The following is a 27,299-nucleotide window of genomic DNA, read 5'->3' on the forward strand; positions in this document are numbered from 1 at the left end:
CGACGCGCTGCCGCCTGTGTCACGGAGGAAGACTTTCTTTGTAATAATTGTAAGATCTTCCAAAATTTCGGAGGATCTAGGAACACTGTCCCTATTTACAGTCACAAATCAGTCAGCATCTGGTCACACAATTACTGAACGGAGGGCCATATTTATCTCAACAGCGACATCATTTTAATGGCCAGGCAAACGTCCTCATCTTTGGAAGCTCAAGGACAAAATCCTGGAACTATGTACATTTCCTGCCCTGGGGAGTTTTTGCTTGCATTTTGGTGCTCCCCCATGAGTAAGTATGACCACTGTTTACATTACGAGAAGGATGCGGACAATCACTGATGTGCACAGCAGCAGAATAATTTATGACTGACATTGTGACCAGCACTACATGATTCAATGAGGATGCGCAGCATCAATTTGCTGTGACCTTACTCTTGTACTTTATGGAAATTTACTCACTAATGTTTGAATCTGCCGCGCCATTGCATTCGAATAAATAACAAATTACAAGAACTAATTTGCAAAGTGACGCATTTCCTTGCCATTGTTTACCACTTCCGTTGCCAGTCAAATAGACAAGGCAGAAGAGCGGCCGATCTGTGAGTTCCCGCCGATCCTCCACCATGAGCAGATCTCTGGTTATCATCCTTGTGGCTCTTTGCCTAGCGCTCGTCTTGGGTTTCTCCGCACAGCAACGTTCTCAAGCGGTAAGTGGCCACATGCCTTGGAAGAGACACTGACATGTAAGCTGTAAAAGGTTATTTCATGTTTTGCCAAACTTAAGTCTACATCACCCCTAAAGAATATTCAATTAAATAATGCCCATGGAAGCACACATACTAATAAAATGAAGAAACAAAAATGTGCTATTTAACTTGTGTATATGTATTCTGAAGGCAATGGTAATCTACTTTCTTAGGAGGGTGCGAAAGAACTGCGAAGCTACATCACTCGAAGATTCGAAGTTCGAATGCCGCCGATTAAGATGCCTGTTAAAGTGTAATTTTTCGCTGTTCCTCCAACCATATGCCCTCCAGGTTAATGTTCAGATTACCGGGCGAGTTGGCCGAGCGTGTAGAGGCGCGCGGCTGTGAGCTTGCATCCGGGAGATAGTAGGTTCGAATCCCACTATCGGCAGCCCTGAAAATGGTTTTCCGTGGTTTCCCATTTTCACACCAGGCAAATGCTGGGGCTGTACCTTAATTAAGGCCACGGCCGCTTCCTTGCAACTCCTAGGCCTTTCCTATCCCATCGTCGCCATAAGACCTATCTGTGTCGGTGCGACGTAAAGCCCATATCAAAAAAAAAATGTTCAGATTGTGCTTCATTTCAAGTCTTCAAACAAACAAACAAACAAAGAAACAAACAATCAATACAAACCGTGGCACATACAGCCCATTAAGGGTCTCAGCCTGCCAAGATGAGTGCTGCCCAGCCAGGTGGCACTTAAATATTGGAGTGTTACGCGGTCAGCGTGACTTCATTCTCATCCGTATTGTTTGGATTTCATGACTGGGTCCGGAACTTTTTTTGTCAGAGAACGGCTGATTTATTCTCACAGGGCTGAATGAATTCCGCGCCGGTCCTCAGTCCAGGATTGCATTACTTGTTTGAGCCGAATATCGAACCAAGGGCCTCCATGTAAGGGACAGACATCATGGGGCTGACATCTACCCCAACACAAGGCCAGAATACTGCAGCTATACACATTACCACAAATTCGAAAGAAACCGTATGTTATCAAACGATGTCTATTCTCACAGGTAGACGGGCCTAATGGCCACTGATGTTGTATGTTTCTGTTATGAGTAAAAAAGCGGTAAATTTAATAAGGACACAAGATCTACAGTATATATACCGTATAACCATAACGTGCTTATCTTTATGTCGTCCAAATAATGCCATTAATGTTATTATGGTATTAATAATACTTTGCAGAATATCAACTATTTGGTGGCTAAGATAACGATATATATCCCTGAACTTCGCAAAAATGAACTCTTACCAGAAGTTTCGTGTAGTGAGTGAGGACAAAAGCAGGTTAAAAATCTACATAGAGATCCTTGTATAGCTACTGCCATTGGCTTAACGTCGCACTGGCTCGGACAGGTCTAGTTGGGACTAATCTTGGCATGAGTTCCTTTAAAAATACGACATATGATAAAATCTACATTCGATACTCACAGCTTCCCTACCAAATAGAAAACTCCACAGAATTAGCTGGGAAATATGTTCTGAAAATCAACATTATGTAATGAATGGCTTGATCGGTTGAGAAGAGACCGACTCTAAACACGGGAAGGAAATCGCAGTGGATTCATATTAATAGAATTGAAATACCTCTACATTATATATTCAGAGAGCTGGATTGAGAATATAATATTGTCAGCGCTGTGTGATCGCAGTTACTCTACGCTACAACGAAATATTCCAGTGTTATCTGTATTGGCGTATGTACATGAAATTTGTCGGAATCAGCTCTTAAAGAAACGGAAATAATTATTGATAAATTTCAATGGGAACGATGGAATGTTAATTTCTTTAACGAAGTAACAAAGTGAAGTTAATAACGAAAGTGAATAATAAAAATAAAAATAATAATAATAATATCGAGTGTGTTGGCCGTGCGGTTAGGGTCACGCAGCTGTGAACTTGCATTCGGGAGATACTGGGATCGAACCCCACTGACAGTAGCCCTGAAGATTCTTTTCCGTGGTTTGCTATTTTCACGCCAGGCAAATGCTGGGCTGTACCCTAAATAAGATCACGGGCGCTTCTTCCCCATTCCTAGCCCTCTCCTATCCCATCGTCGCCACAAGACCTATCTGTGTCGGTTGGACGTAAAGCAAATTGTAAAATAATAATAATAATAATAATAATAATAATAATAATAATAATAATAATAATAATAATAATAATAATAATAATAATAATAATAATAATAAGTGCGTGGTTAACTCGGCTTAGTTGCTGGTTTCCCACTTTGGGAGCTGAGGTTCGAATCCCGGTCGATCCTGGGTTCAGATTTTCATCCCAAACATTACGTGGCTTCAAGAAAAACATCTGGCCCTAAAACCCCAACCTGAACCAAAATGAGCCTGGGTAGCTCTAGCGACCCTAGAAACAACTGGGAAAACCTGAATAATAATAATAATAATAATAATAATAATATAATATAATATTATTACGGGGTTACCCGTGGAGCAGAAAGAGGTTAAAGAAGATGCGGGCTGGAATGGGTCTAACTACAAAATCAAATTAATTTAAAATTTAAACTGAAGGTTATATTTTCAGAATTTCAAACTTAACAATTTTTCATCATCAAAAATGAAACATCAGCTACAGGGATAATCATTAAAAAATCTAGGAAAAGACAAGATTAGTGGTCTTAACAAATCCTGGGCTTCAAGCCCTCGCTTTACATTTCCTGAGCTCCTAGCTCAAATTTACAAAAGAGCACAAATTTATACAAGGGCAGAAATCCCCTAATTCAAAGAGCACTTACTCCGAAAATTACAACATCTAGCTTTCAAGAGGCATTCATAAATCTTACAACACTTTGAAGAAAGAGCGAACAGGCTCTCAGTTTTCCCAGCCTACTCGAGGCAACCTCATCTTACAATTACAGGCCTCTCAAGGCACTATTTACAAATGGAACTTATTTTTACGGGGGTATTAAATACCCAACATACTGGGCCTCCGTAGGATAAGAATAACAGGTTAAATTAATGGCCCGAACACAAAATGAATGGAGGCGAATACTTGCACTCCTAGATATGAACACTTAAAACCTAAAGGGCACTAGGCCGATGAAACAGGGGCTATTCCCAAACTACTGAGGTGATTCGTATAAGGATAAATTAATGCATTACGGAAGGGAAGAAAAACAGTTACAAAACGTAGTCACCTCAAACACAGATGAAGGGGAGCTCGAGAGGGTACATCACTCTCTATCCCCGATTTACAGTTAAAAATTTATGAAGTTTTTACATTTGCCGGCAGAAAGTTACAATTTTAGAAAAGAAGGTTACATAGTTAACGATTCGAACCTTTCCCTCGTGTTAAACTGCGGAGGTAGCTGCAACAAGAAAGATGGAATTATGTGGCCATACCTGGTAGCAGTTCTAGCTGCCGACGAAAAGGCCACCTGCCTCCTGCTTTGACACACAAACTCGCTAAGATGACGATCAATTGGCCAAGAAACGTGAAAATCCGCAGTTTATAAACCCTCAGGGAAGGTTCGAGACCATTCAAGATTAAACTAGCCATACCCTCCCAAGTTTATTGGTTAATTTCAAAGTTGCACTCAGAATCGAAGAAGAAGCTGGTGATAGGTGGAAAATTAATTACAGAAATTAGGGATTGGCTAGATTCATAACTGGCGGAAATAAAAAGGAAATATTGCCACCCAAAAATAAATGAACATCAAGCAGTAAAAAAGTTATGAATACAAAACTTATTTGAATTATAAGTTCTTACACCTCGCACTAGGGTGCATGATCATAATTTTAGTAGTATCATCTGTGGAAGAATGTCCAAACTTCTTGATGGATAGCAAACAAAACTAGTAGAAATTCAGTCTGTTCAGAAACCTTCACAATAACAAAATTACTCAATATTCAGGTGGTGACATCTTCTGATTAAAGTTCCAAGTTGGTGTAGTTTCAATTTCACAGTTTCACCAATAGAGGAGTTCATTTAGGCGCTAGTTTTAAATGCGCGGCATTGAGGTGTACCTCCCGGTACAACAACAACAACAATAATAATAATAATAATAATAATAATAATAATAATAATAATAGCCTAATGACAATATTTTCACGTCCCACTAACTATTCTTACGGGTTTCAGAGATATAGATGCCATATTTTTGTCGCGCAGGAGATAATTTTTGTGCCGGTAAATCTATTGACATTAGGCTGGCGTATGTGACCACCTATAAATACTGTATCACCGGACGGAGCCGGGATCAAACTCATTAACTTGAGCTCGTTAGGCCAACGCTTTACCATCTGAGCTTCTCTGCCTGGCTATGCGAAGAATGAAATTGTCCTTATCATTTAGATTAGCTGTTTATGACTAGCGACTACCGTTGGGTTGTTTGTGCCATCAGTCCATGGATCGGACTGATCCAGCATTCCATACTACCCAGTCCTCTGCTATCCTTTTCATTTCTATACCTACTCTAATATGTTTATCATATTCATGCCTTGGTCTACCCCGACAGATCTTACTGCCTACCCTTCCCTTAAAAGCCAACTGCCTCCAAAGACTTATTGAATTATTGCATAGGTAGGCTAGTACACAGGCGGTTTATAAACAGCCAAACTTAGAGGAAAACGGGTGGGGCGTGATTTCGACGTGACATTTTTATTAGAAATTTGATTTTGTTCGCACAAGTTTTGCCAGTTGCCAAATATGATTTTGATTCTAGTAGGAATTAAAACTGAAACTACTGAACTTCCTCCAGACTTCAGTACTATAGATTTCTGTAAGAGTGGGATGACCAATTTGCTAGGGGGCCATCGTGTTACAACGCCACATTACACAGCTTATGGGGCAGTACAAATAATAAGACTCGTGTTAAACGTCCCATCAACTAATATTGGTTCCAAAAGAACGTCAAAGTGTGGAATTTCGCCATGAAAGTGGCATCTTGAACAACCCAATGAATCTAAGCTCTCCTAACTGCAATCGACTGTGCTTCGTTATCAGTGTATAAAATGAGATTTTCCCACTGTGCGCAGCATGGCAGTAATACTTAATTATTATGAATGATATTAAAATGTGCCATTGCCCTTGGATGAACGGAATCAATATGCGCTGAGCCCGTGTGTTCCATACAGTATTCAAATTGACTTTGGATAATATTGAGTACTGCCGGTCAATGATGAATACAGGGTTATAGAAAAGTGATGTATTATTCGGATATTATAAAACAATTTGGACACAGTGTTAAGGCGACACTCGGGAGTTAAAAATACATTTTTACCTAATGCATGGATTTTCACGAAAATGTGTGGAAATGTCACCTGCATAAAAGTAGAGATATCACGTTAATGTAAATTCGTGATTAGGTAGATAATACTTCCTTTAAAAGCACTACGCATCGATTTTTCTGTACATAATTTATATAAGGAGATATATTGTACTAAAATTTGTTTAATTTTTACGTTCTAAATTTTTGGACTTGTAAATCCCTACTTAAAAACATTCCGCAATCAAAAATTCCATACGCGTGTTTCTTAATATAGCTGTGATACATATGTCATACACATTTTGTTACATTTGGCAGAATATTATGTGAGAAAATGGGATTTAAATGTAATATTACAATTGGCAAACAAAGCAATTGTTTGAATTCAGCGGAATACTTCGTGACAAAAGAAAAGAAACTCAATCTTTTCAATTTCAGTCATTAAAGTAATTTCACCAAAATGTCGATTTTTATCTCCGGAGTGTCGCCTTAAGGGGAGAAAAAATAGCAAAGTCATCAGCTAATACACATAATCAGAAATGTGAACAAGTTGGTTTGGTTTTATATCGACTGACAAATTATTCCACTTATACCACCTGATTTTGTGTGTTGAGAAGGCAGTTCTTTGAAGAGTCAGATTTCAAAGGCCAATTTTAATGGAAATGCAGCTGGATCCATTGTGACCACAGAGTTTTACCTCACAATGAATTACTTCCATAGGTATTATGATGACGATGGGATAGGAAAGGGCTGGGAATGGTAAGGAAGCGGCCGTCACCTTAATTAAGCGCAGCGTTTGCCTGGTGTGAAAATGGAAAAACACGGAAAAACGGTGTCTTATGAGGAATTACCAATGGAAATGCTGCCAATCCCTAGCATTAAAAATTACTGTATATAGGTCTCCTGTAGATAATTCATTATAATGTTGTGTGAACTGATAGATTACCTAGTTATTAGTTAGTGACTAACGTTAGTTTTAAATTTATTAGTTTTATTACAAACATAATAAGTGTCAATTTGGTGTCATTCTTTTTGGTGAAAATAACTCAAGTTATTTAGGATAAATATTTGATTAAAAACTTTTTTAACGACTTGCTTTATGTCGCACCGACACATATAGGTCGAATGGCGACGGTGAGAGAGGGAAGCGCTAGGAGTGGGAAGGAATCGGCCGTGGCTTTGATTAAGGTACAGCCCCAGCATTTGCCTGGTGAGAAAATGTGAAACCACGGAAACTGTATAGTTAATAAATAAGGTACAAGATTGTGAGTGACCGCAAAAGACCTCGAGAACGTGGTGAGAGGGACAGCAGACAATCAAAACTATGAAGGTAAACGGGGTGAAACTTCAGGTTGTTTGCTATCTAATCCTACCGCTACGTTCGCTCAGTAGCGGCAGCGCGCTTTTTCCAAAGTTCGGTCTCGTTTTTAAACACACCTCGTATATGTCTTGACGAATATTCTATTGTATTACCAATAATCAGAGAAGGTACACTGTAATTGGGACTTATAATGTGCCCTGCTGTATATGAATAAATAAATAAATAAATAAATAAATAAATAAATAAATAAATAAATAAATAAATAAATAAATAATAACTGTAATTCCAGTACAAATTACATGTAAAACAATCTACGACTTCATGCACCTGTATACTGGATATGGTTGGTTTTTAGGGCTCTCTCAGTAAACAGGTGACAAACTACAATGCATTCTTTAAATTTCACCACAAGCGGTTTACAGTGTCACGGATTCTTCTAAGGAGGAAATCATAGAATTTTCGAAATATTAATAATTGCCACTAGTTTTCATCGTTTACTCTGCGCAAAACCAAAAATTGTTATTAAGCTTAATGCAATTAACGATTATTTATTGACAACTACGGATAGAAATTTAAAATTTACCAGACACTGTGTCCTTACCAGTGGTGATGTCGTTGTCTCTAGCGTGAAGAGCTGCCTCCCCACATCCATCCACTACAGTCTCGGTCTTCCTCAACCTGTCCTGGCTCGGTACGTCTGCTTGCACATTCGATTGTTATGCATTCTTGACATATGACCAAAACAGCTGACCTGGCTTTTTCGACGGGTTTCTTGTCACTGCTGCTGCAGATCGTAGAGATTGTGACTCGGTCTCTCTTCGTCTTGTTCTACTCTTTTCTGAGATACTGCATCTCCAAAACTAGCGGTCTGCTGTGGTACTTTTTCGTAAGCGTCCAAGGTTTGCGATGATAGGTTAAAATTGAAACATGTTCCTCCAAGAGATTTTCCACTTGGAAAATACCCTCTCATTAGGAGGAAACAAAAGGAATAATGGAAATGGAAAAGGGAAAGGAGACATTTCCTTGAATATTTCCATTTTCTTAGAATAAATTCGTAAGGAAGTGGTACTTGATAGATCTGCTAGAGTATGAACCAAAAGATACCTTCGAATAGAACAGTTCAAATTAATCTAATGAAAAAGTCCTTTTCCGAGTTATGCATTCTCTTTTATCAGATCGCGTATTTAAGCAATATGATTTTTAAATGTCTTTGTTATGAATTTTACCCACAAAGGCTTTTAGCCCATATGAAGCCAACATGTACGTCAATTGAATAATATCCATAATGTAGCTAACACAGTGAAGATGCGATTGTGGATTCTGCACTGTTTGAAAAGTGAAACGCACGATATGGAAACTTTTCAAGGGGCAGGCAAGCAACATACTTCCCAATATTGTCTGTCTATAGTTTGCACCAACTTACAGAAAAGAATGCTAACGCAGAAAATTCAATTAATAATAATAATACATATATTTTAGAATTAAAAATATAATGCAATAATAGAAAACATGACTACGTAAACAATCTCCTTCGTACGCCAAGATGAGATTAGCTGTGGACGGTATTCCTCAGTCCCAGAATTTGACGGTGCTTTTAGAATGCATTCTTAGACTACTGGTGTATATTCTTCAATGAAATGAAATGGCGGATGGCTTTTAGTGCCGGGAGTGTCCGAAGACATGTTCGGCTCGCCAGATGCAGGTCCATTAATATGACACCCGTAGGCAACCTGCACGTCGTGATGAGGACGACATACACCCATTCCCCGTGCCAGCGAAATTAACCATGGATGGCTAAAATTCCCGACCCTGTCGGGAATCGAACCCGAACCCCTGTGACCAAAGGCCAGCACGCGAACCATTTAGCCATGGAGCCGGACTATTCTTCAATGAAGTGTGTCTTCTTCCAGGTCCTCTTTTACCTTGAATATTTATTCAATTCGATGACCCGCTGAATAACTCGCCAATAACTCTCATTGTTTACTTTTTGTACAATTTCCAATTATTTGCTCGTCATTCACAGCGCGAAATTTTCATAACAAGTTGTATTGAAGCATACAGTGGTAACGCCATAGCTCGATATAAGTTTTGTCCCTTCGGAAGGTTCCATGCTTTCTCATCCTCACAAAGAGAATTACAGTAAGTGCATCTTGATTAAGAGGAGGGAGCGGTTCTTATCGATATCAGCGATCAGAGTGATAAACTAGAATCGCAGATAAGGCTTTCTTCAGATGATGTCATTCTGTATATTTTTTGCAATTAGCTTTATGTCTCACCGACACAGATAGGTCTTACGGCGACGATGGGAGAGAAAAGGCCTAAGAGTGGGAAGGAAGCGGCCATGGCCTTAATTAAGGGACAGCCCCAGCATTTGTCTGGTGTGAAAATGGGAAACCACGGAAGCTGTATAGTTAATAAATTAGGTACAAGATTGTGAGTGACCGCAAAAGACCTCGACAATGTGGTGAGAGGGACAGCAATCAAAACTATGATGGTAAACGGGGTTTCATCAAAGAGATAATTCTTCTCAGTTTTAATTACTGTGTTGATGGAATTAAAGTACCTCACTGTATGTACCTAGTTAATATAAGGAAAATACTCTTTATTGGGGTAATCAAATACACGAAGTAGTAAGTAAAGGTTACGCATGTCTTCATATGGTTAGGAGGGTGTTTATGGGTTATAGTAAGAATGTAAAGCAGACCCCGATTAGAGTATGGTTCTACTGTATAGGACCCTCGCCAGGATTACTTGATACAATAACTGGAAGAGATCCAAACGAAAGCAGCACAATTTGTTCTGAGTGATTTCCGACAAGTCCGCCTCTGTGGTGTAGCGGTTAGTTTCATTAGCTGCCAACCCAGCAGGCCCGGGTTCGATTCCCAGCTCTGCTACGAAATTTGAAAAGTGGCACGAGGGCTAGAACGGGGTCCACTCAGTCTCAGGAGGTCAACTGTGTAGTGGTGGGTTCGATCCCCACCTCAGCCATCCTGGAAGTGGTTTTCCGTGGTTTCCCACTTTTCCTCCAGGCAAATGCCGGGATGGTACTTAAGGCCACGGCCGCTTCCATCCCTCTTCCTTGTCTATCCCTTCCATTCTTCCTATCCCCCCGCAAGGCCCTTGTTCAGCATAGCAAGTGAGCCCATCTGGGTGAGGTTCTGGTCATTCTCCTCAGTTGTATCCCGACCCAGAGTCTGAAGCTCCAGGACACTGTCCTTGAGGCGGTAGAGGTGGAATTTCTCGCTCAGTTCGAGGGAAAACCCGACCTTGGAGTGTAAACAGATAAATAAGGAGAAGAAGAAGAAGAAGAAGAAGATTTCTGACAAAATAGTAATGTTACGAAAAATTTGCAAACTTCGGGCTGCGAAGACTTGGGAGTAAAGAGACGAGCTGCTCGTCTAAGCGGCATGTTCCGAGCTGTAAGTGGAGTAGACGAATAACCTGGAATTACATTTTTAAAAGTAGGAAAGTCTATAATGTGAAGACAGTTGGAATTCAAGAGGACAAGTTGGGGCAAATATTAATTTATATGAAGAGGGATTAGGGTTTGGAATAATTTACCAACGGAGATATTCAATTCATTTCCAACCTATTTGCAATCATTTAAGAAACGACTAGGTAAGCAATGATCGGGAATCTGCCACCTGGGCGACAGCCATAAAAGCAGACTAATGGTGATTGATTGATTGATTGATTGATTGATTGATTGATTGATTGATTGATTGATTGATTGATTGGTTGATTGATTGATTGATTGATTGATTGATTGATTGATTGATTGATTGATTGATTGATTGAGTAATTGATTGATGAAGAAAGGAAACACGTGAGATCATAGCATTCTAGTTGTGATGTGTGAATTTAGATGTGTGTTACATTATTATTATTATTATTATTATTATTATTATTATTATTATTATTATTATTAATACATAATACATAAGATCATTTGTAGCAAGAATTTATTCTGAAATATAGAAAGAACAAGGTTTAGACAGTAAACACTTGACACGAAGTCAAGGTTAAATTCATGGGGGAAATTTCAGATTCCATTGAAATATAAAAGGGAATAAGACTGGGAGATAGACCCTCTCCTATACCCTTCAACTGCGTCCTTCAAAACGTAATACAGGAATGGCGTAAACAGAAATTAGTCCTCAAAATTCACCAACCAATCACTTTAGGTAGAGGAAAATTAGCGACAAATTGCCTAGTATTTACAAACGACCTAGTAATGTTAACTCGAAACATTTCAACTGCCCAAAATTGGATTGAACTCCTAGAGAAACTGAGGGAAAAGTCAGCCTCCAGATATCTTTTGAAAAGATAGTATGTATAACCTGCAGCAAAGATGGAGACAAAATGTGGCAAAATTAGACGAATATCACAATTTAAATATCTTGGTGGAACAATGAGGAAAATGGATTCGAAACAAAAGCCAATGAAATTAGATGCCAAAAGATTGAAACTGCATATCGACTAACCAAAATTATCTAGCTTACACGCCGGACAGAGTGGCTCAGACGGTTGAGGCGCTGTCCTTCTGACACGAACTTGGCAGGTTCGATCCTGGCTCAGACTGGTGGTATTTGAAGGTGCTCAAATATGTCAGCCTCGTGTCTGTAAATTTACTGGCACGAAAAAGAAATCTTGCGGGACTAAATTCCGGCCACTCGGTGTCTCCGAAAACCGTAAAAGTAGTTAGTGGGACGTAAAGCCAATAACATCAAATAATTAAAATATATACAACAAAAAGTGTATCTCGAAGCACACAAAACCAGGACATTACAATACAGCCATTAAACTAGAATGTCTTTATGCGTCAGAAGAGCAGATTTTGAACAGGAAAGCAGACATCGAAAACATTTTAAAAAGGAACGCAAAATCACAAGAACAATTCTGGGCACAAAACTCGCAGACGGACAATGCCGACTCAGAACCATCCAAAAATCAAACCCCACGGCATTTAACGCCCTTGAAAGGAACTTGGTCTGCCCAGCGACCGCTGCTCAGCCCGAAGGCCTGCAGATTATGAAGGGCGTGTGGTCAGCACGACAAATCCTCTCGGCCGTTATTCTGGGATTTCGAGACCGGGTCTGCCATCTCACCGTCAGATAGGTCCTCAATTCTAATCACGTAGGCTGAGTGGACCTCGAACCAGCCCTCAGGTCCAGGTAAATTTTCCTGACCTTGCCGGGAGTCGAACCCGGGGCCTCCATTCGAGAGGCAGGCACGATGCCTCTACACCACGGGGCCGGCCCAATACCGACTCAGAGGCAAACAGGTAATCAAACAATACACAAATATTCACAGTGATATTAGAAAACGCAGGTTAAGATTCTGTGCACATATGAAAAGAATGGTCCCATGCAGACTTACACAAAAAATAATCGAATTCTATGAAAACAGAAGTAAAGACAAAACACACACAATGAAATGGATTGGCGTAATCAAAATCGACCTGAAACAGACAGGAATTACAACCCAGATGTCCAAAACCGGGTAATCTTCAGATCTAAAATTCACAAATATCAAGTTGACCAAGAGAAATGACCACAGAAGATGAGTGAAACAACTAGGTCTGAAGACGAAAAGGAAGATCATAATTTAAAAAAATGAAAGTAAGGGCCTGTAAGTACTTTTCGTAGTCCTAATGGGCATATTCGCGAATATAATAATAATAATAATATTAATAATAATAATAATAATAATAATAATAATAATAGTAATAATAATAATAATCGTGAAAACACCAGCATTTCACCCCAGTGTAGCAGTGGTCTCATCAGTTGGATTGCTACACGTTTCCAAGACGCTGGCGGCTAGTGCGCCGTTGAGACACCACAGCAAGCCTCTTATGTAGGATAATGCAGTGACGGTGCACTGGGGGAAGCATGTGCCTCCATTTGTATAAAAGTCGGACTTTGGCCTTTATATCAAATATTAAGTTCCCAGAAGGAAACATAATTTAATTTTTGAAATAATAGTAATAATACGATCTCTAATTTTTACTAAGTAAATTATGTAGGGCCTACAATTAAAAGCAGTAACTACACTAAATCAATTCACTCATCTCGTTTATTCGTTCATTCATTTCATTCTTCAACAACAATCGAGAACGTCAGTGGGATCCACTCAAGAACTGCTCAACGACCATGGCCTTTGTTAAGGTATAGCCCCAGTATTTGCCTTGGTGTGAACACGGGAAACCACGGAAACCATCTTCATAGCTACTGACGGTGGGATTCAAATTCACTATCTCGCGAACGCAAATTGACAGCTATGTGACCGAACCGCGCAGCCAACTTGCTCGGTAGAGTCGAAGTGAACTAGGTGATCTGTTGGTGTCTTTTAAAGATGTTCCCTCTTTGAAAGTGACTGATCTGGTGTGCGAATATTTGAAGCCAATAATCATATTAATGTTGTCTTGAATTTTTAATCACGCTGATTGCCATTCTCATTAATTTAAAAAAAAACAGGGATCCGTATGGAAATTTAGAATAATTACCACTGGGGCGAGATGGTAAGAATATACGAAGTCAAGAAACGGATGTGTACGTATCATCATCATCATCATCTGTTTACCCTCCAGGTTCGGCTTTTCCCTCGGACTCGGCGAGGGATCCCACCTCTACCGCCTCAAGGGCAGTGTCCTGGAGCATCAGACTTTTGGTCGGGGGATACAACTGGGGAGAATGACCAGTACCTCGCCCAGGCGGCCTCACCTGCTAAGCTGAGCAGGGGCCTTGTGGAGGGATGGGACGATTGGAAGGGATAGGCAAGGAGGAGGGAAGGAAGCGGCCGTGGCCTTAAGTTAGGTACCATCCCGGCATTCGCCTGGAGGAGAAGTGGGAAACCACGGAAAACCACTTCCAGGATGGCTGAGGTGGGAATCGAACCCACCTCTACTCAGTTGACCTCACGAGGCTGAGTGGACCCCGTTCCAGCCCTCGTACCACTTTTCAAATTTCGTGGCACAGCCGGGAATCGAACCCGGACCTCCGGGGGTGGCAGCTAATCACGCTAACCACTACACCACAGAGGCGGACTGTGTACGTATCAACGTGCAAAATAATATATTTTACTCTCCTTATTTACAGTTTTGCAAGGAAGGACGTGGGTTCGAATCCCCGTCAGGAAGTCGTAAAATTTAAGAAAGGAGATTTCCACTTCCGAAGGTGCATATGGCCCTGAGGTTCACTCATCCTACACCGAAAATGAATACCAGGTTAATTCAAGGGGGCAAAGGCGGCCGGGCGTAGAGCTAGCCACTCTACCCCATCACGTGCCGAGGTTAACAATGGTGGAAGCCTTTACCTTCCAATCCCCCAAGGGTCTCCATGGCCTGAACAGAGGTGACTTCGCTTTGCTTTGCTATTTACAAGGGACTTGCAATAAGAAGGCAGCTAGTGAGCATATTTTTTATCTTGAAAGTTACATTAGTACCGCCTCTGTGGTGTAGTGGTTAGCGTGATTAGCTGCCATCCCCGGAGGTCCGGGGTCGATTCCCGGCTCTGCCACGAAATTTGAAAAGTGGTACGAGGGCTGGAACGGGGTCCACTCAGCCTCGTGAGGTCAACTGAGTAGAGGTGGGTTCGATTCCCACCTCAGCCATCCTGGAAGTGGTTTTCCGTGGTTTCCCACTTCTCCTCCAGGCGAATGCCGGGATGGTACCTAACTTAAGGCCACGGCCGCTTCCTTCCCTCCTCCTTGCCTATCCCTTCCAATCTTCCCATCCCTCCACAAGGCCCCTGTTCAGCTTAGCAGGTGAGGCCGCCTGGGCGAGGTACTGGTCATTCTCCCCAGTTGTATCCCCCGACCAAGAGTCTGAAGCTCCAGGACACTGCCCTTGAGGCGGTAGAGGTGGGATCCCTCGCTGAGTCCGAGGGAAAAGCCGAACCTGGAGGGTAAACAGATGATGATGATGATGATGAAGTTACATTAGTTATTTTTTAATCTGTTGGCATTGCTTTACACTGTAAATAAAGAAGCTATTGTTCCAATAGGAAAATGGTCTATTAATCATCTGCACGTTTTCTTATTTATACGATATTTTAGCCAAGCCTCTTGAAGAATATACAACTGAGTTTTCGCTGTATTCGTATACACCATAGAGTTTTGTAACCTTCTGAAAGACATGTTTAATTAAAATATAATTATTTGATAAATTACTCGTAACAAATTTTCTCTGGGTAAACATGTTTGAAAGGCCAACCGTGGGCAGAAAATGACACTTTAACCTGGGATGCAAGAACGCTGATAAACTCTTATTCTTCGCAAGCGATTAAATGATTAATGGAAGGCAGTGTGACTACATCAATTCTGGAGCTGCCAAAACAATCTCAACGTTACAAAGTTAAATGAGAGAGGGAAAAACGAGACTTTCATTTTCTTAACGTCAGAGATCACGAGGTTGTGGTCTATGTGAAAGTAAGTGAGAATGTCAGAGATAATCAGACGGAAAAAGCCATCAATTTCTCCTTAATACTGACTATTAGGGAATATGGGATCGTGGTTATCAAGTCTAAACACTTGATGTCTCCTTTACTTAGAGTTGCAGAATCGAAACGAATCCTGGTACAGTCGGATGTCTCTCAAGAGTCTCGAGAGTCGGTGGATTTATTGAAACATTAAATAACCTCGTTATGAGGCTATATTACAACACTCTGGACGTTTCTTAAGACAGACAGTAGTTGCAGAGAAGTTAGATACTTAGTAATTGTTTTATGATTACGTTTCACTATGTTACTCTTTTCAGTCATGTCTATGCCTACGGTATGAGCCATAATTTACTCAAATATTTCATCAATTTACTTTTGTAATTAGAGTTATTTTTCTATAATTCAACCTGCGATTAGATTCATAGATTCAAAGGCCACGATATCAAAACATGAAACCGGCACAGGCTTCGGCTCCAAATTAGATCCATTAACTTGAATAAATCCATACTGATGACATGGGGTCACCAAAAGCTCGACCATGTGCATGTACAATGTCTGCACGAACAAGCCAGTATGGAGCGAGTTGAACACCAGACTACAGTTTCAGGATATTTCATTCAATCTTTTTCGTCCAGTCCAAATCACGACCAATTTACGGACTTCGTTAATTACTATTCTCGTTATTTGGGGCTCTTATTCCCATCCTTTTCGTCTACTACCGTTTCATAGAATTCTTCAAACCACTTCTTTTTTCACCAAAGCAACAAGTAAGTTGTGATCATTAACAACAGGCAGAGTAGAGACAGAACGGACTGACTATCACGCGTGTCAGGGCTCCAGTGTATAACCGAAACACACGCAACCAAGATTGAATTTTGTCCTTGGTGCAGCAATATTCCCAGTGTTTATATTTTCAGGCCTGTTTCCTAATTTATTCAGGTCGGGACCGAGTTGTAGATTAGGTCCAGTGTTATGACCGGATGCCCTTCGTGGCATCAACCCTAGTTGGATCTATTCACGATTGCATGTTTCTGTAGTGGCTGGTAGTATAATGTGTTATGTGTAGATGAGGAGATGTGTATTAAGACGAACACCAATAACCAGTCCCAGAGCTACAGGAATTAACCATACACAGTTATCAGCGGCCCAGCAGGGAATCGAACCTGGGGCCCAAGGCCGGTACGCTGACTATTCAGTCTAGGAGCACACTGGATGAATGATTTTTTTTGCTAGTTGCTTTACGTCGCACCGACACAGATAGGTCTTATGGCGACGATGGGGTAGGAAAGGGCTAGGAGTGGGAAGGAAGCGGCCGTGGCCTTAACTAAGGTACAGCCCCAGCATGTGCCCGGTGTGGAAATGGGAAACCACGGAAAACCATTTTCAGGGCTGCCGACAGTGGGGTTCGAACCTACTATCTCCCGAATACTGGATACTGGCCGCACTTAACCGACTGCAGCTATCGATCTCGGTGGATGGATGATTCATCTGTGCAATTATCAGATAATTAACTCGAATAATTCTTCTTCCCGATAACGTGATCAGGAGCATTAGATATATCACATTCAGCTGGAAAAGCGCCTTGCTTTTGTATAGAACAAAATTCTGGAAACTGACACAGCAATATCCCCAATAAGTGCTGATAGCACAATAATGTTTATTTACGATCCATCATACAGCTCTGAAGATACCACCACCACCAAAACTAACGAAATAATAATAATAATAATAATAATAATAATAATAATAATAATAATAATAATAATAATAATAATAATAATAATAATAATAATAATGGCCGGCCGGAAGTAAGGAAAAACACATCCGAATGCGCGGGCGGCGTTTCAGAAAAGTAAGATTACCCAACAAGGGGAAGAGTAAATGGTATGTATTCATTGGGCAAACTGGGAAAAATATGAATTTATAGGAAGACTAGATAATGTACTCGTGCTTCGCTACGGAATTCTAAATTTTATACAGAATTCTGTGAGCAAGATTGTCTTAAGTTGCATAGCTCTTAACGTTGCCCTAGAAAAACGACGGGGAAATCACCAACGTCTTTTCTCATATGAAGACTGAGTTAGGGAATTTTCATTGTAAAGGTAGGCAAGCTTGCCTACCGTCAGTCACGATTAGGTTGGGGAGTTTTCATTATAATGGCAGACACTCACTCTCCGCCTGCCTTTATAGATTCTCAGAAAGAACTCTCTTAGTGGTTTTCCCAACTGAAATGAACATGGGTCATTACAATGACGTCAGTAGGAATGGCGCGATTAAAAGCAATGCCTTCATATGAAATACTCGATCAAATGAGAAACCACACATTTTCTCACTTTTAACGAACAGTACTATGCTGCCGAACAAACAGTCCAAAGCTACAGAGCTGGAATGACCAAGACGCAGACATCCGCGATCCGTGAACAATCTTCATCCTTTTTTCCGGCGAGGAGGAGGTTCAAATAGTAGATACTCCCAGGGCAAAAACTATGCCCGTTTACTTATCTGTTTCCTGGGAGTACCCGTTGAGTCGGAAAATCTCAATTCACTACACTGGCGGGGGAAAGAACTATCTGACGTGGAGGCAACTTTTCCTCCAAGCCAGAGAAGAAACCACATCTTCGCTGCTAATTTGGAATAAAATTAATGTAGATTTAATAAAAGTGAAGAGGAAGAAGCATTTCTTAAGAAACGGCTCTTTTCAGGGTTGAATTTCGAGTTATTTAGTGAATTGTGGTACTATAATTTGTAATAGGCCTAAATTGTAATTCTAGACCAGTTCATTCTACTACTCCTACTACTACTAATTGAGCCTCTGACTTAAATGCGCACACTGCTCATTCAAAACAGCGCGTCAGAGTAGGTATCGAATAGCTGGCATACTATGATGAACCAGTGTGTTACGTACCAGCAGTATCAGAAAATGTATGAGCCAGAGGAATGGCATGCTAAAGAAGAAAGTTATCTAACTCCTCAGCTATTTCCCGCCAATATTCAGTTAGGCTGTTATACTCGGTACGCAGCAGTAATCCCATCTATCGAAGTTGAATGTCAGCATAAGAGACAAAGAACATTACAACAAACAACGGTCAGTGTAATGTTATTGTTGATCAATGTTACGCGCTTTCGCTATTGTAGGCCTTCACATTATTGTCTTCCGGTTCTGAAATACCCTTCTTATCATAGCCGGTACGGTAAAACTGAATAAAACATAAATGATCGGAAATTGTATTCTCTATAACTATTGTTATGCAGTACTTTTCCATAGGACCAAGAACATAGGTATTAAAAAATTAAATTTTAGGTGTCTTCCCCTAAACTACCGTTTCACCCAGGATGAATAACATTGTTTATAGCTTAAACTGTAGTTTCTTATTCCCCGACTCTATTTACCGATTTTCATTAAATTCTGTTTACCCATTTTGTCGGGGCTCGGCGTTGATATGGACTTGGCAACAAAAATCCAAATTCATGAATATCTGTGTTATCATAGCCGGTACGGCAAAAATGCATAAGACGTAAATGATCAGAAATTTAATTCTGTATAACTTTAGTTATGTAGTATTTATCGATATGACTACTAATAATATAAATATTCGAGAATTGAATTTTAGGCCTTCCCCTAAACTACCATTTCACTCAGCTTGAATAAAATGATTTATCGCCTAGATTGTAGCGGCTCACCCCCCGACTTCACATACCGATTTTTATTAAATTCTCTTCAGCCGTTTTCTCGTGATGCGTGTACATACATACATACACACAGACAGACAGACAGACAGACAGACAGACAGACAGACAGACAGACAGACAGACAGACAGACAGACAGACAGACAGACAGACAGACAGACAGACAGACAGACAGACAGACAGAACTTACGGAAAAGTAAAAACTGCATTTTCTTGTTACTGTGGACATGATCGATAACAGAAATACCATTCTTTTCAAATTCTGAGCAATGTACAGACAAAACTCTTATTTTATATGTATAGATGATTAGAAGGGAAATATTCAATAAATTTCCAAAATCTCTGAAATAATTTAAGAAAAGACGAGGTAAAGTTTTCCTATTTTTTACAACTTAACTTTACGCCGCACCGATGCAGGTAGGTCTTATGGCCATGATGGGATAGGAAAGGGTTAGATGTGGGAAGGAAGTGACCGTGGCTCTAATTAAGGTACATCCTGAGCATTTGCCTGGTGTGAAAATGGGGAACCACGGAAAAACAATCAGGGCTGGTGACAGTGGGTTTCGAACCCACCGACTCCCGAGTGCAAGCTGATAGCTACGTGACTCAAACCGCACAGCCACTTGCTCGGTGATCAGGTAAACAACTGATAGGGAGTCTGGCACCTGGTGACAGTCCTGAATGCAAAACAAGATTGATTGATTGATTGATTGATTGATTGATTGATTGATTGATTGATTGATCGATCGATTGATTGATTGATTGATTGATTGATTGATTGATTGATTGATTGATTGATTGATTGATTGATTGATTGATTGATTGATTGATTGATTGATTGATTGATTGATTGATATTGTGTTATTGGGTCCTATTCCAAATTCCACATCCATATCTTTCATTCCCTTGCCATTTCGTAGGAGTTTTTGTTAACATGTGTGACTTTATTTTAATCGAAATTATGTATATGAAGGTCAGGCTTTATGGAACTGTAGTATTGTTAACATAACACAGGACGAATTAAAAATGGAAGAAGTCCTTTAACTGACTAGTTACGAACAAGAGAGCCAAGAGGTATGTACTCTAATGACTCTACTGGAAGAGAAAAGTTACAGAACGCTTGTATTATCATGTTCGTTAATGAACTGGTGTCAGATAACAAGGAGCAAGAATGAAAATTAGTATCGTTATGAAGATGTTCGAGCACTACTATCAGATAAGGAGCAGATTGTAAGAGCGGAAATTACTTGGGGCATTAGAGAAGAAGGAAAATGTTTAGACCACATATTTAACCCAGGAAATGGTGTTAGTGTTTGGAGATACGTCACAGGCGAGGTGGTTGTTGAGAATTCCCCTGACTTCGTAGCTGGAGAGATGAGCCTGGTAGGGTAAAGTAACATTCATAAACCGTTGAGAGTCGTGATTGACCTAGCCAAGGCATTTGACAGGGTAGATCATGGGAGACTACTGGCATAAAAAGGTGTGCAATTGGACTAGACAGAAGGGTGACTGAATGGGTGGCTATATTTCTAGATAATAGAACACAGAGAATTAGAGTTGGTGAAGGTTGATCTAATCCTGTAACCATTAAGGGGGGAATTCCTCAAGGCAGTATTGTGACTTTCCTAACTGTCTGACTAAATTTACAAATATTATATAAAACTGCATTTAACTTAAAAAATCTGAATATCTGCATTTAAAATGGAAATTATGAAAATTAACATTCATTAAATAAAATACACACTCGTCGGACCTTGTACTCACACTTACTTGTTACCTGCTTACTTACACATACGTTATTTGAAGGGCGCCAGCTGCCACTCAGTGCAGCAATAATAGAATGAGACTCTTGACTATCTCTAGGGTGTGGGGTAATAAGCTTACTTTTGACAACATACCATATAAGTTCTGGGAAAAGGAGATTGGCGTTCGGTTTCCCCATTAATTTTTTAGGTTAAGATATTTTACTGTCAATGAAATAAAACTATGAATTCGTTTGATAGAACAATATATATTCTTTAAATAATATATAAAAAAATAGTGAGTCTTGTTGCGATAAAACAGATGAGAATATGAAATTATGACATTGCAACTGAAAGAAACTAGGCATGAATTTGAATTCTTCTTGACCGGACATTTAACAATTTATACGAAATATTTCCCTCACTGATTCACTTGACTGTACCTTCAACACTTTTAGTGTAATTACGACGTATTCCTTTGATCTGGTGTTTACTGTAGATGTGTCACGCCTAACTTGGTGATACATCCTTGTGACTGCTTCTTCTCCATATCACCTGACTTCTTTCTAAGTCAATATGGTATTACCTCTTGGCAGGTCCAGGGTTGCCCTCTCTGACTCCATGGTAAGCCCTTGCGTCCGTGTCTTCCACTAAGTGACGGACCAACTTTGGCCTCACTCTCTCAATGACCAATAATTAATGGCTCACTGATTCTTCTCCATCTCTCGTTCACACTCGTTGACTGACCGACTGAGGCCTCTTCATCTAGTAGACTTGTTCACTGTACTGCTTCCGTTTAAATAATGACTGACGCTACAATATGCACCCACCTTTTATAGACGTTGGTTGACACAGCTACGTAATCTCCAGAAATAACAATGACATACTCCCACAACGCAGCAAATATTACATACAGTTGTGAAACCGCCGCCGGCTCGTTGGGTTTCTCAAAGAAAGTAAGCTCAGTGCTAACTAAATACGATGACGTAGCAATGACTTGGCAGAATCGCCAGTAGTATAACAATATAACGACGTCACATCCACATCTGATACATCGAAACTCTCACTGTACAGGTATTTAATGATAATCTACATATACGTATACATGCATACACTCAAATACAAATACGCATGCGACAAGCTTTGGGTACTGGAATTGAATAATAATTATAACAAAATAATAGTAATCTCACAGATGAAATAATAATACTGGCATAATAATAATAATAATAATAATAATAATAATAATAAAGATATTATCTTGTAACGGGATTTGAACCGTTACAGTATTAATGGACCTTTATATTTCCTTATACGGTATATATAAATGATAGGAGTAAGGAACTGGAATCAGAGGTATGGTATTTTGCGGATGATGTTGTACTGTATAGAGTAATAACTTTTTTCTAGTTGCTTTACGTCGCACCGACACAGATAGGTCTTATGGCGACGATGGGACAGGAAAGGGCTAGGAGTGGGAAGGAAGCGGCCATGACCTTAATTAAGGTACAGCCCCAGCATTTGCCTGGTGTGAAAATGCGAAACCATGGAAAACCATTTTCAGGGCTGCTGACAGTGGGATTCGAACTTACTATCTCCCGAATACTGGATACTGGCCGCACATAAGCGACTGCAGCTATCGAGCTCGGTATATAGAGTAATAAATACTGTAACTTGCAAGATTGTGAGCAACTGCAAATAGATCTCGGCAATGTTGTGAGATGGACAGCAGACAATGGTATGATGATAAACGGGGTTAAAAGTCAGGTTGTGAGTTTCACTAACAGGATAAGTCCTCCCAGGTTTAATTAATATGTTGAAGGGGTGAATGTTCCTTATGGGGATCACTCTAAGTATCTAGATGTAAATATAAGGAAAGATTATCATTGGGGTAATCATATAAACGGTATAGTAAATAAAGGGTAAAGATCTCTCCATGTAGTTATTATGGAAATATTCCAACGAAAAGCAGCTCAATTTGTTCTGGATAATTTCCGACGAAAGAGTAGCGTTACCAAAATATTGCGAAGTTTGGGTTGGGAAGACTTGGGAGAAAGGAGACGAGCTGCTCGACTAAGTGTTATGTTCCAAGCTGTCAATGGAGAGATGGCGTGGAATTACATTAGTAGACGAAAGTAGTATAATACAGGGATTCTGCGACCACCGCAGTGCTCCCAGGGGCCTCCTCCCCCGCCACCGCACTGGGGGGCCTCCCAGGGGCCTCCTCCACCGCAGCCAGGGGCTTCTTCCAGTGCTGCCAACTTAACCTTACTAGCGCGAAATTTGAATTGGTAAACAAAGCCACGTGCTTTTTTGACAGCCACGTGCTTTCTGACAGACAGCAATGCATCGCTAACCTCACTGCTGCCATCTTGACGGGCCTAAACCTTAGTGGTACCAACTTAACCACACTAGCGCGAGATTTGAATCGGTAAATAAATCCACGTGCTTTTTTTGTCAGCTGTCATCCGCCATCTTTAATCAAGAGAGCACCGTGCAGCCCTCTTGCAGGTAATTTCATCAGCTGACATCCGCCATCTTTAATCTGCAGAGCACCGTGCTGCCCTCTTTATGGCTACTACCTTAAGCACGTAGTAGCGGGCAACTTGAAAAGTTCCGTCAGCTGTCATCAACCATCTTTAATCAAGAGAGCACAGTGATGCACTCTATAGTTGAAATGTGGTGGTGGCAAATTCCACGAGCTCTTGTTTGGAAACAAACCCACATGCTTTTTGACAGCTGTCATCCGCCATCTTTAATCAACAGAGCACCTTGCTGCACTCTTTAGTTGAAATGTGGTGGCGGCAATTTGAAAAATTCCACGTGCTCTTGTTTGGAAACAATGCCACATGCTTTTTGACAGCTGTCATCCGCCATCGTTAATCGAGAGAACACCGTGCTGTACTCTTTAGCTACTTACCTTTGAAATGTGGTGGCGGCAAATTCAAAGTGCTTTACAAACTCACGTGCTTTTTTGACAGCTACCATCCGCACATCTTTAATCAAGAGAGGACCGTGCTGCCCTCTTTACCTACATACCTTTAACATGTGGTGGCGGCAAATTCGAAGTGCTTTACAAACTCACGTGCTTTTTTGACAGCTGCCATCCGCCATCTTTAATCAACAGAGCACCGTGCTGCTGTCATGCGGGCAATTTCGTCAGCTGTCATCCGCTATCTTTAAACCACAGAACACCGTGCTGCCCTCTTTATGGCATGTAGTAGCGGGCAATTTGAAAAGTTCTGTCAGCTGTCATCCACCATCTTTAATCTACAGAGCACCGTGCTGCCCTCTTGCGGGCAATTTCGTTAGCTGTCATCCGCCATTTTTAATCAACAGAGCACCGCGCCGCACTCTTTATCTATATACCTTTTAGCGGCCAATTTCGTCAGCTGTCATCCGCCATCTTTAATCAAGAGAGCGCAGTGCCGCACTCATTAGTAGAAATGTGGTGGCGGCAAATTCCACATCCGCCATCTTTACTCTACAGAGCACCGTACCGCACTCTTTAGTTGAAATGTGGTGGCGGCAAATTCCACATCCGCCATCTTTAATCTACAGAGCACCGTCCTGCTCTGTCAAGGCATAGCTTTATAGAACATACAACGCGATCTTATGAATAAGACAGTGCACGTATCGCGTAACTGCAGTGATGCATGTTTAGACTTGAACACATACTGCTGTTTGAAAACCTATTACAACTAGAATCGCATACTATAGTTCGATGTTGTAGAACACAGCATTGCAAGACTAGAATCAGGCACTGTTTAGAAAAAAATTCCCTTCCCAACATACTTACTGAGCTGCTCTTCCTGCTCTGTGATTGTAAAACATAATGACTAGAATCGAACACTGCACTCGATGTTGTTAACTTCAACATGTAATTAGAACATTACATCAGATTAAAACATAGCAAGACTACTGTAGAATCGAACACTGCAGTCGATGTTGTTAACCTTAAGATGTGATCAGAACATTAATTGATGTGTTCGAAACACTAGATAAGTGATCAAGACTAGGATAGAACACGATACGACATGTTTGAGAATACCTTTATACATATCGCGTAACTGCAGTGAGTCCGACTCGTTGGCTGAATGGTCAGCGTACTGGCCTTCGGTTCAGAGGGTCCCGGGTTCGATTCCCGGCCGGGTCGGGGATTTTAACCTTCATTGGTTAATTCTAATGGTCCGGGGGCTGGGTGTTTGTGCTGTCCCCAACATCCCTGCAACTCACACACCACACATAACACTATCCTCCACCACAATAACACGCAGTTACCTACACATGGCAGATGCCGCCCACCCTCATCGGAGGGTCTGCCTTACAAGGGCTGCACTCGGCTAGAAATAGCCACACGAAAAAAAAACCTGCAGTGATGCATGTTTAGACTTGAACACATACTGCTGTTTAAAACCTATTACAACTACAATCGCATATAATAGTTCGATGTTGTAGAACACAGAATTGCAAGACTAGAATCAAGCACTGTTTAGAAAAACAAAAAAATCTCTTCTCAACATACTTACTGAGCTGCTCTTCCTGCTCTGTCAAGGTACGTCTCTATCGAACATGCATTGCAAAAGCAAGATTGTAAAACATAACAAACCGAGCTCGATAGCTGCAGTCGCTTAAGTGCAGCCAGTATCCAGTAATCGGGAGATAGTGGGTTCGAACCCCACTGTCGGCAGCCCTGAAGATGGTTTTCCGTGGTTTCCCATTTTCACACCAGGCAAATGCTGGGGCTGTACCCTAATTAAGGCCACTGCCGCTTCCTTCCCATTCCTAGGCCTTTCCTATCCCATCGTCGCCATAAGACATGTCTGTGTCGGTGCGACGTAAAGCAAATAGCAAAAAAAAAAAAAAAACATAACAAGACTAGAATCGAACACTGCACTCGATGTTGTTAACTTCAACATGTGATTAGAACATTAAATCAGATTAAAACATAGCAAGACTAGAATCGAACACTGCACTCGATGTTGTTAACCTTAACATGTGATCAGAACATTAATTGATGTGTTCAAAACACTAGATAAGTGATCAAGACTAGATTCGAACACTGCACTCGATACATGTATTTAGAACATGTTAGGGGATACCTTTGTTCTAAGAAAATCAGATTGAAAGATAACAAGACTAGAATCGAACACTGCATTCGATGTTGTTAACTTTAACATGTGATCAGAACATTAATTGATGTGTTCAGATCACTAAATAAGTGATCAAAACTAGAATCGAACACTGTACTCGATACAACATATGATCAGAACATCGGTTGATGTGTTTACAACATGTCTGGGGTATACCTTTGTTCTACGAAAAAAGTTAGACTAGAATTCTGAACAGCTTGCGCAATATACCAACTCTTATAACTTCCTTTACCTTCACTTACTCTGCCAAGGTACATCTTTATAGAACATGCATTGCAAAAGCGAGAGTGTGCAAGTTTATACTTGAAACATACTACCGTTCAAAAACATACATAATACTATAGTTCGATGTTGTAGAACACAGCATTGCAAGACTAAAGTCAAGCACTGTTTAGAAAAAAATCTCTTCTCAACATACTTACTGTGCTAGACGATAACATACTTACGAATTTAATCAACACCTTCTTTCTTGCTCTTATTCTTCTTCGAGAGGAAAGAGTAGGAGGAGAAGGTAATACCTAATCTATATATATAAAATAACTTGTTCTGACTGACTGACTGACTGACTGACTGACTGATTCATCATCGCCGAGCCAAAACTACTGGACATAAAGAAATGCAACTTTGGGAATACATTTATATTCAGATGTAGGTGCTCGCTAAGAAAGGATTTTTGGATATTCCGTCGCTAAGGGGGTGAAAAAGGGGGGTGAAAATGTAAAATGAGTGTATCTATATCTCAAAACTTTAAAAGTTTACAGATGTAAAAATTGGTATTTAGAATCTTCTTTAAAAATAAGGAAACACGTATTTTTTGTTTTCGAAAAATCCCAATATTAGGGGTGAAGGAGGGTGAAAAAGTGGTTGAATGCCTTTAATCAGGATACCGGTACTTATATCTGAGAAACGGAAGATATTACAGACCTGAAAATTGGTACTTTTGATCTCTTTTAAAAATAAAGAAACACGTATTTTTTTGT

At 40.4% G+C, this 27,299-nt stretch overlaps 1 protein-coding gene across 2 annotated transcripts in view; it reads left to right on the top strand.

Annotated features, from left to right (window-relative positions):
* Positions 1-611: 611 nt before the first annotated feature.
* LOC136863734 (uncharacterized) overlaps positions 612-27,299 on the top strand; it is a 112,328-nt gene continuing 85,640 nt past the window's right edge. For both annotated transcript variants that reach the window (XM_067140088.2, XM_068225878.1), the window contains exon 1: positions 612-704. In XM_067140088.2, coding sequence (XP_066996189.2) covers positions 621-704 — 84 coding nt within the window. In that variant the 5' untranslated portion in view covers positions 612-620. The remainder of the gene's footprint in view (positions 705-27,299) is intronic.

Source organism: Anabrus simplex, chromosome 2 (assembly GCF_040414725.1).
Source record: "Anabrus simplex isolate iqAnaSimp1 chromosome 2, ASM4041472v1, whole genome shotgun sequence".
Taxonomy (NCBI): Eukaryota; Metazoa; Arthropoda; class Insecta; order Orthoptera; family Tettigoniidae; genus Anabrus; species Anabrus simplex.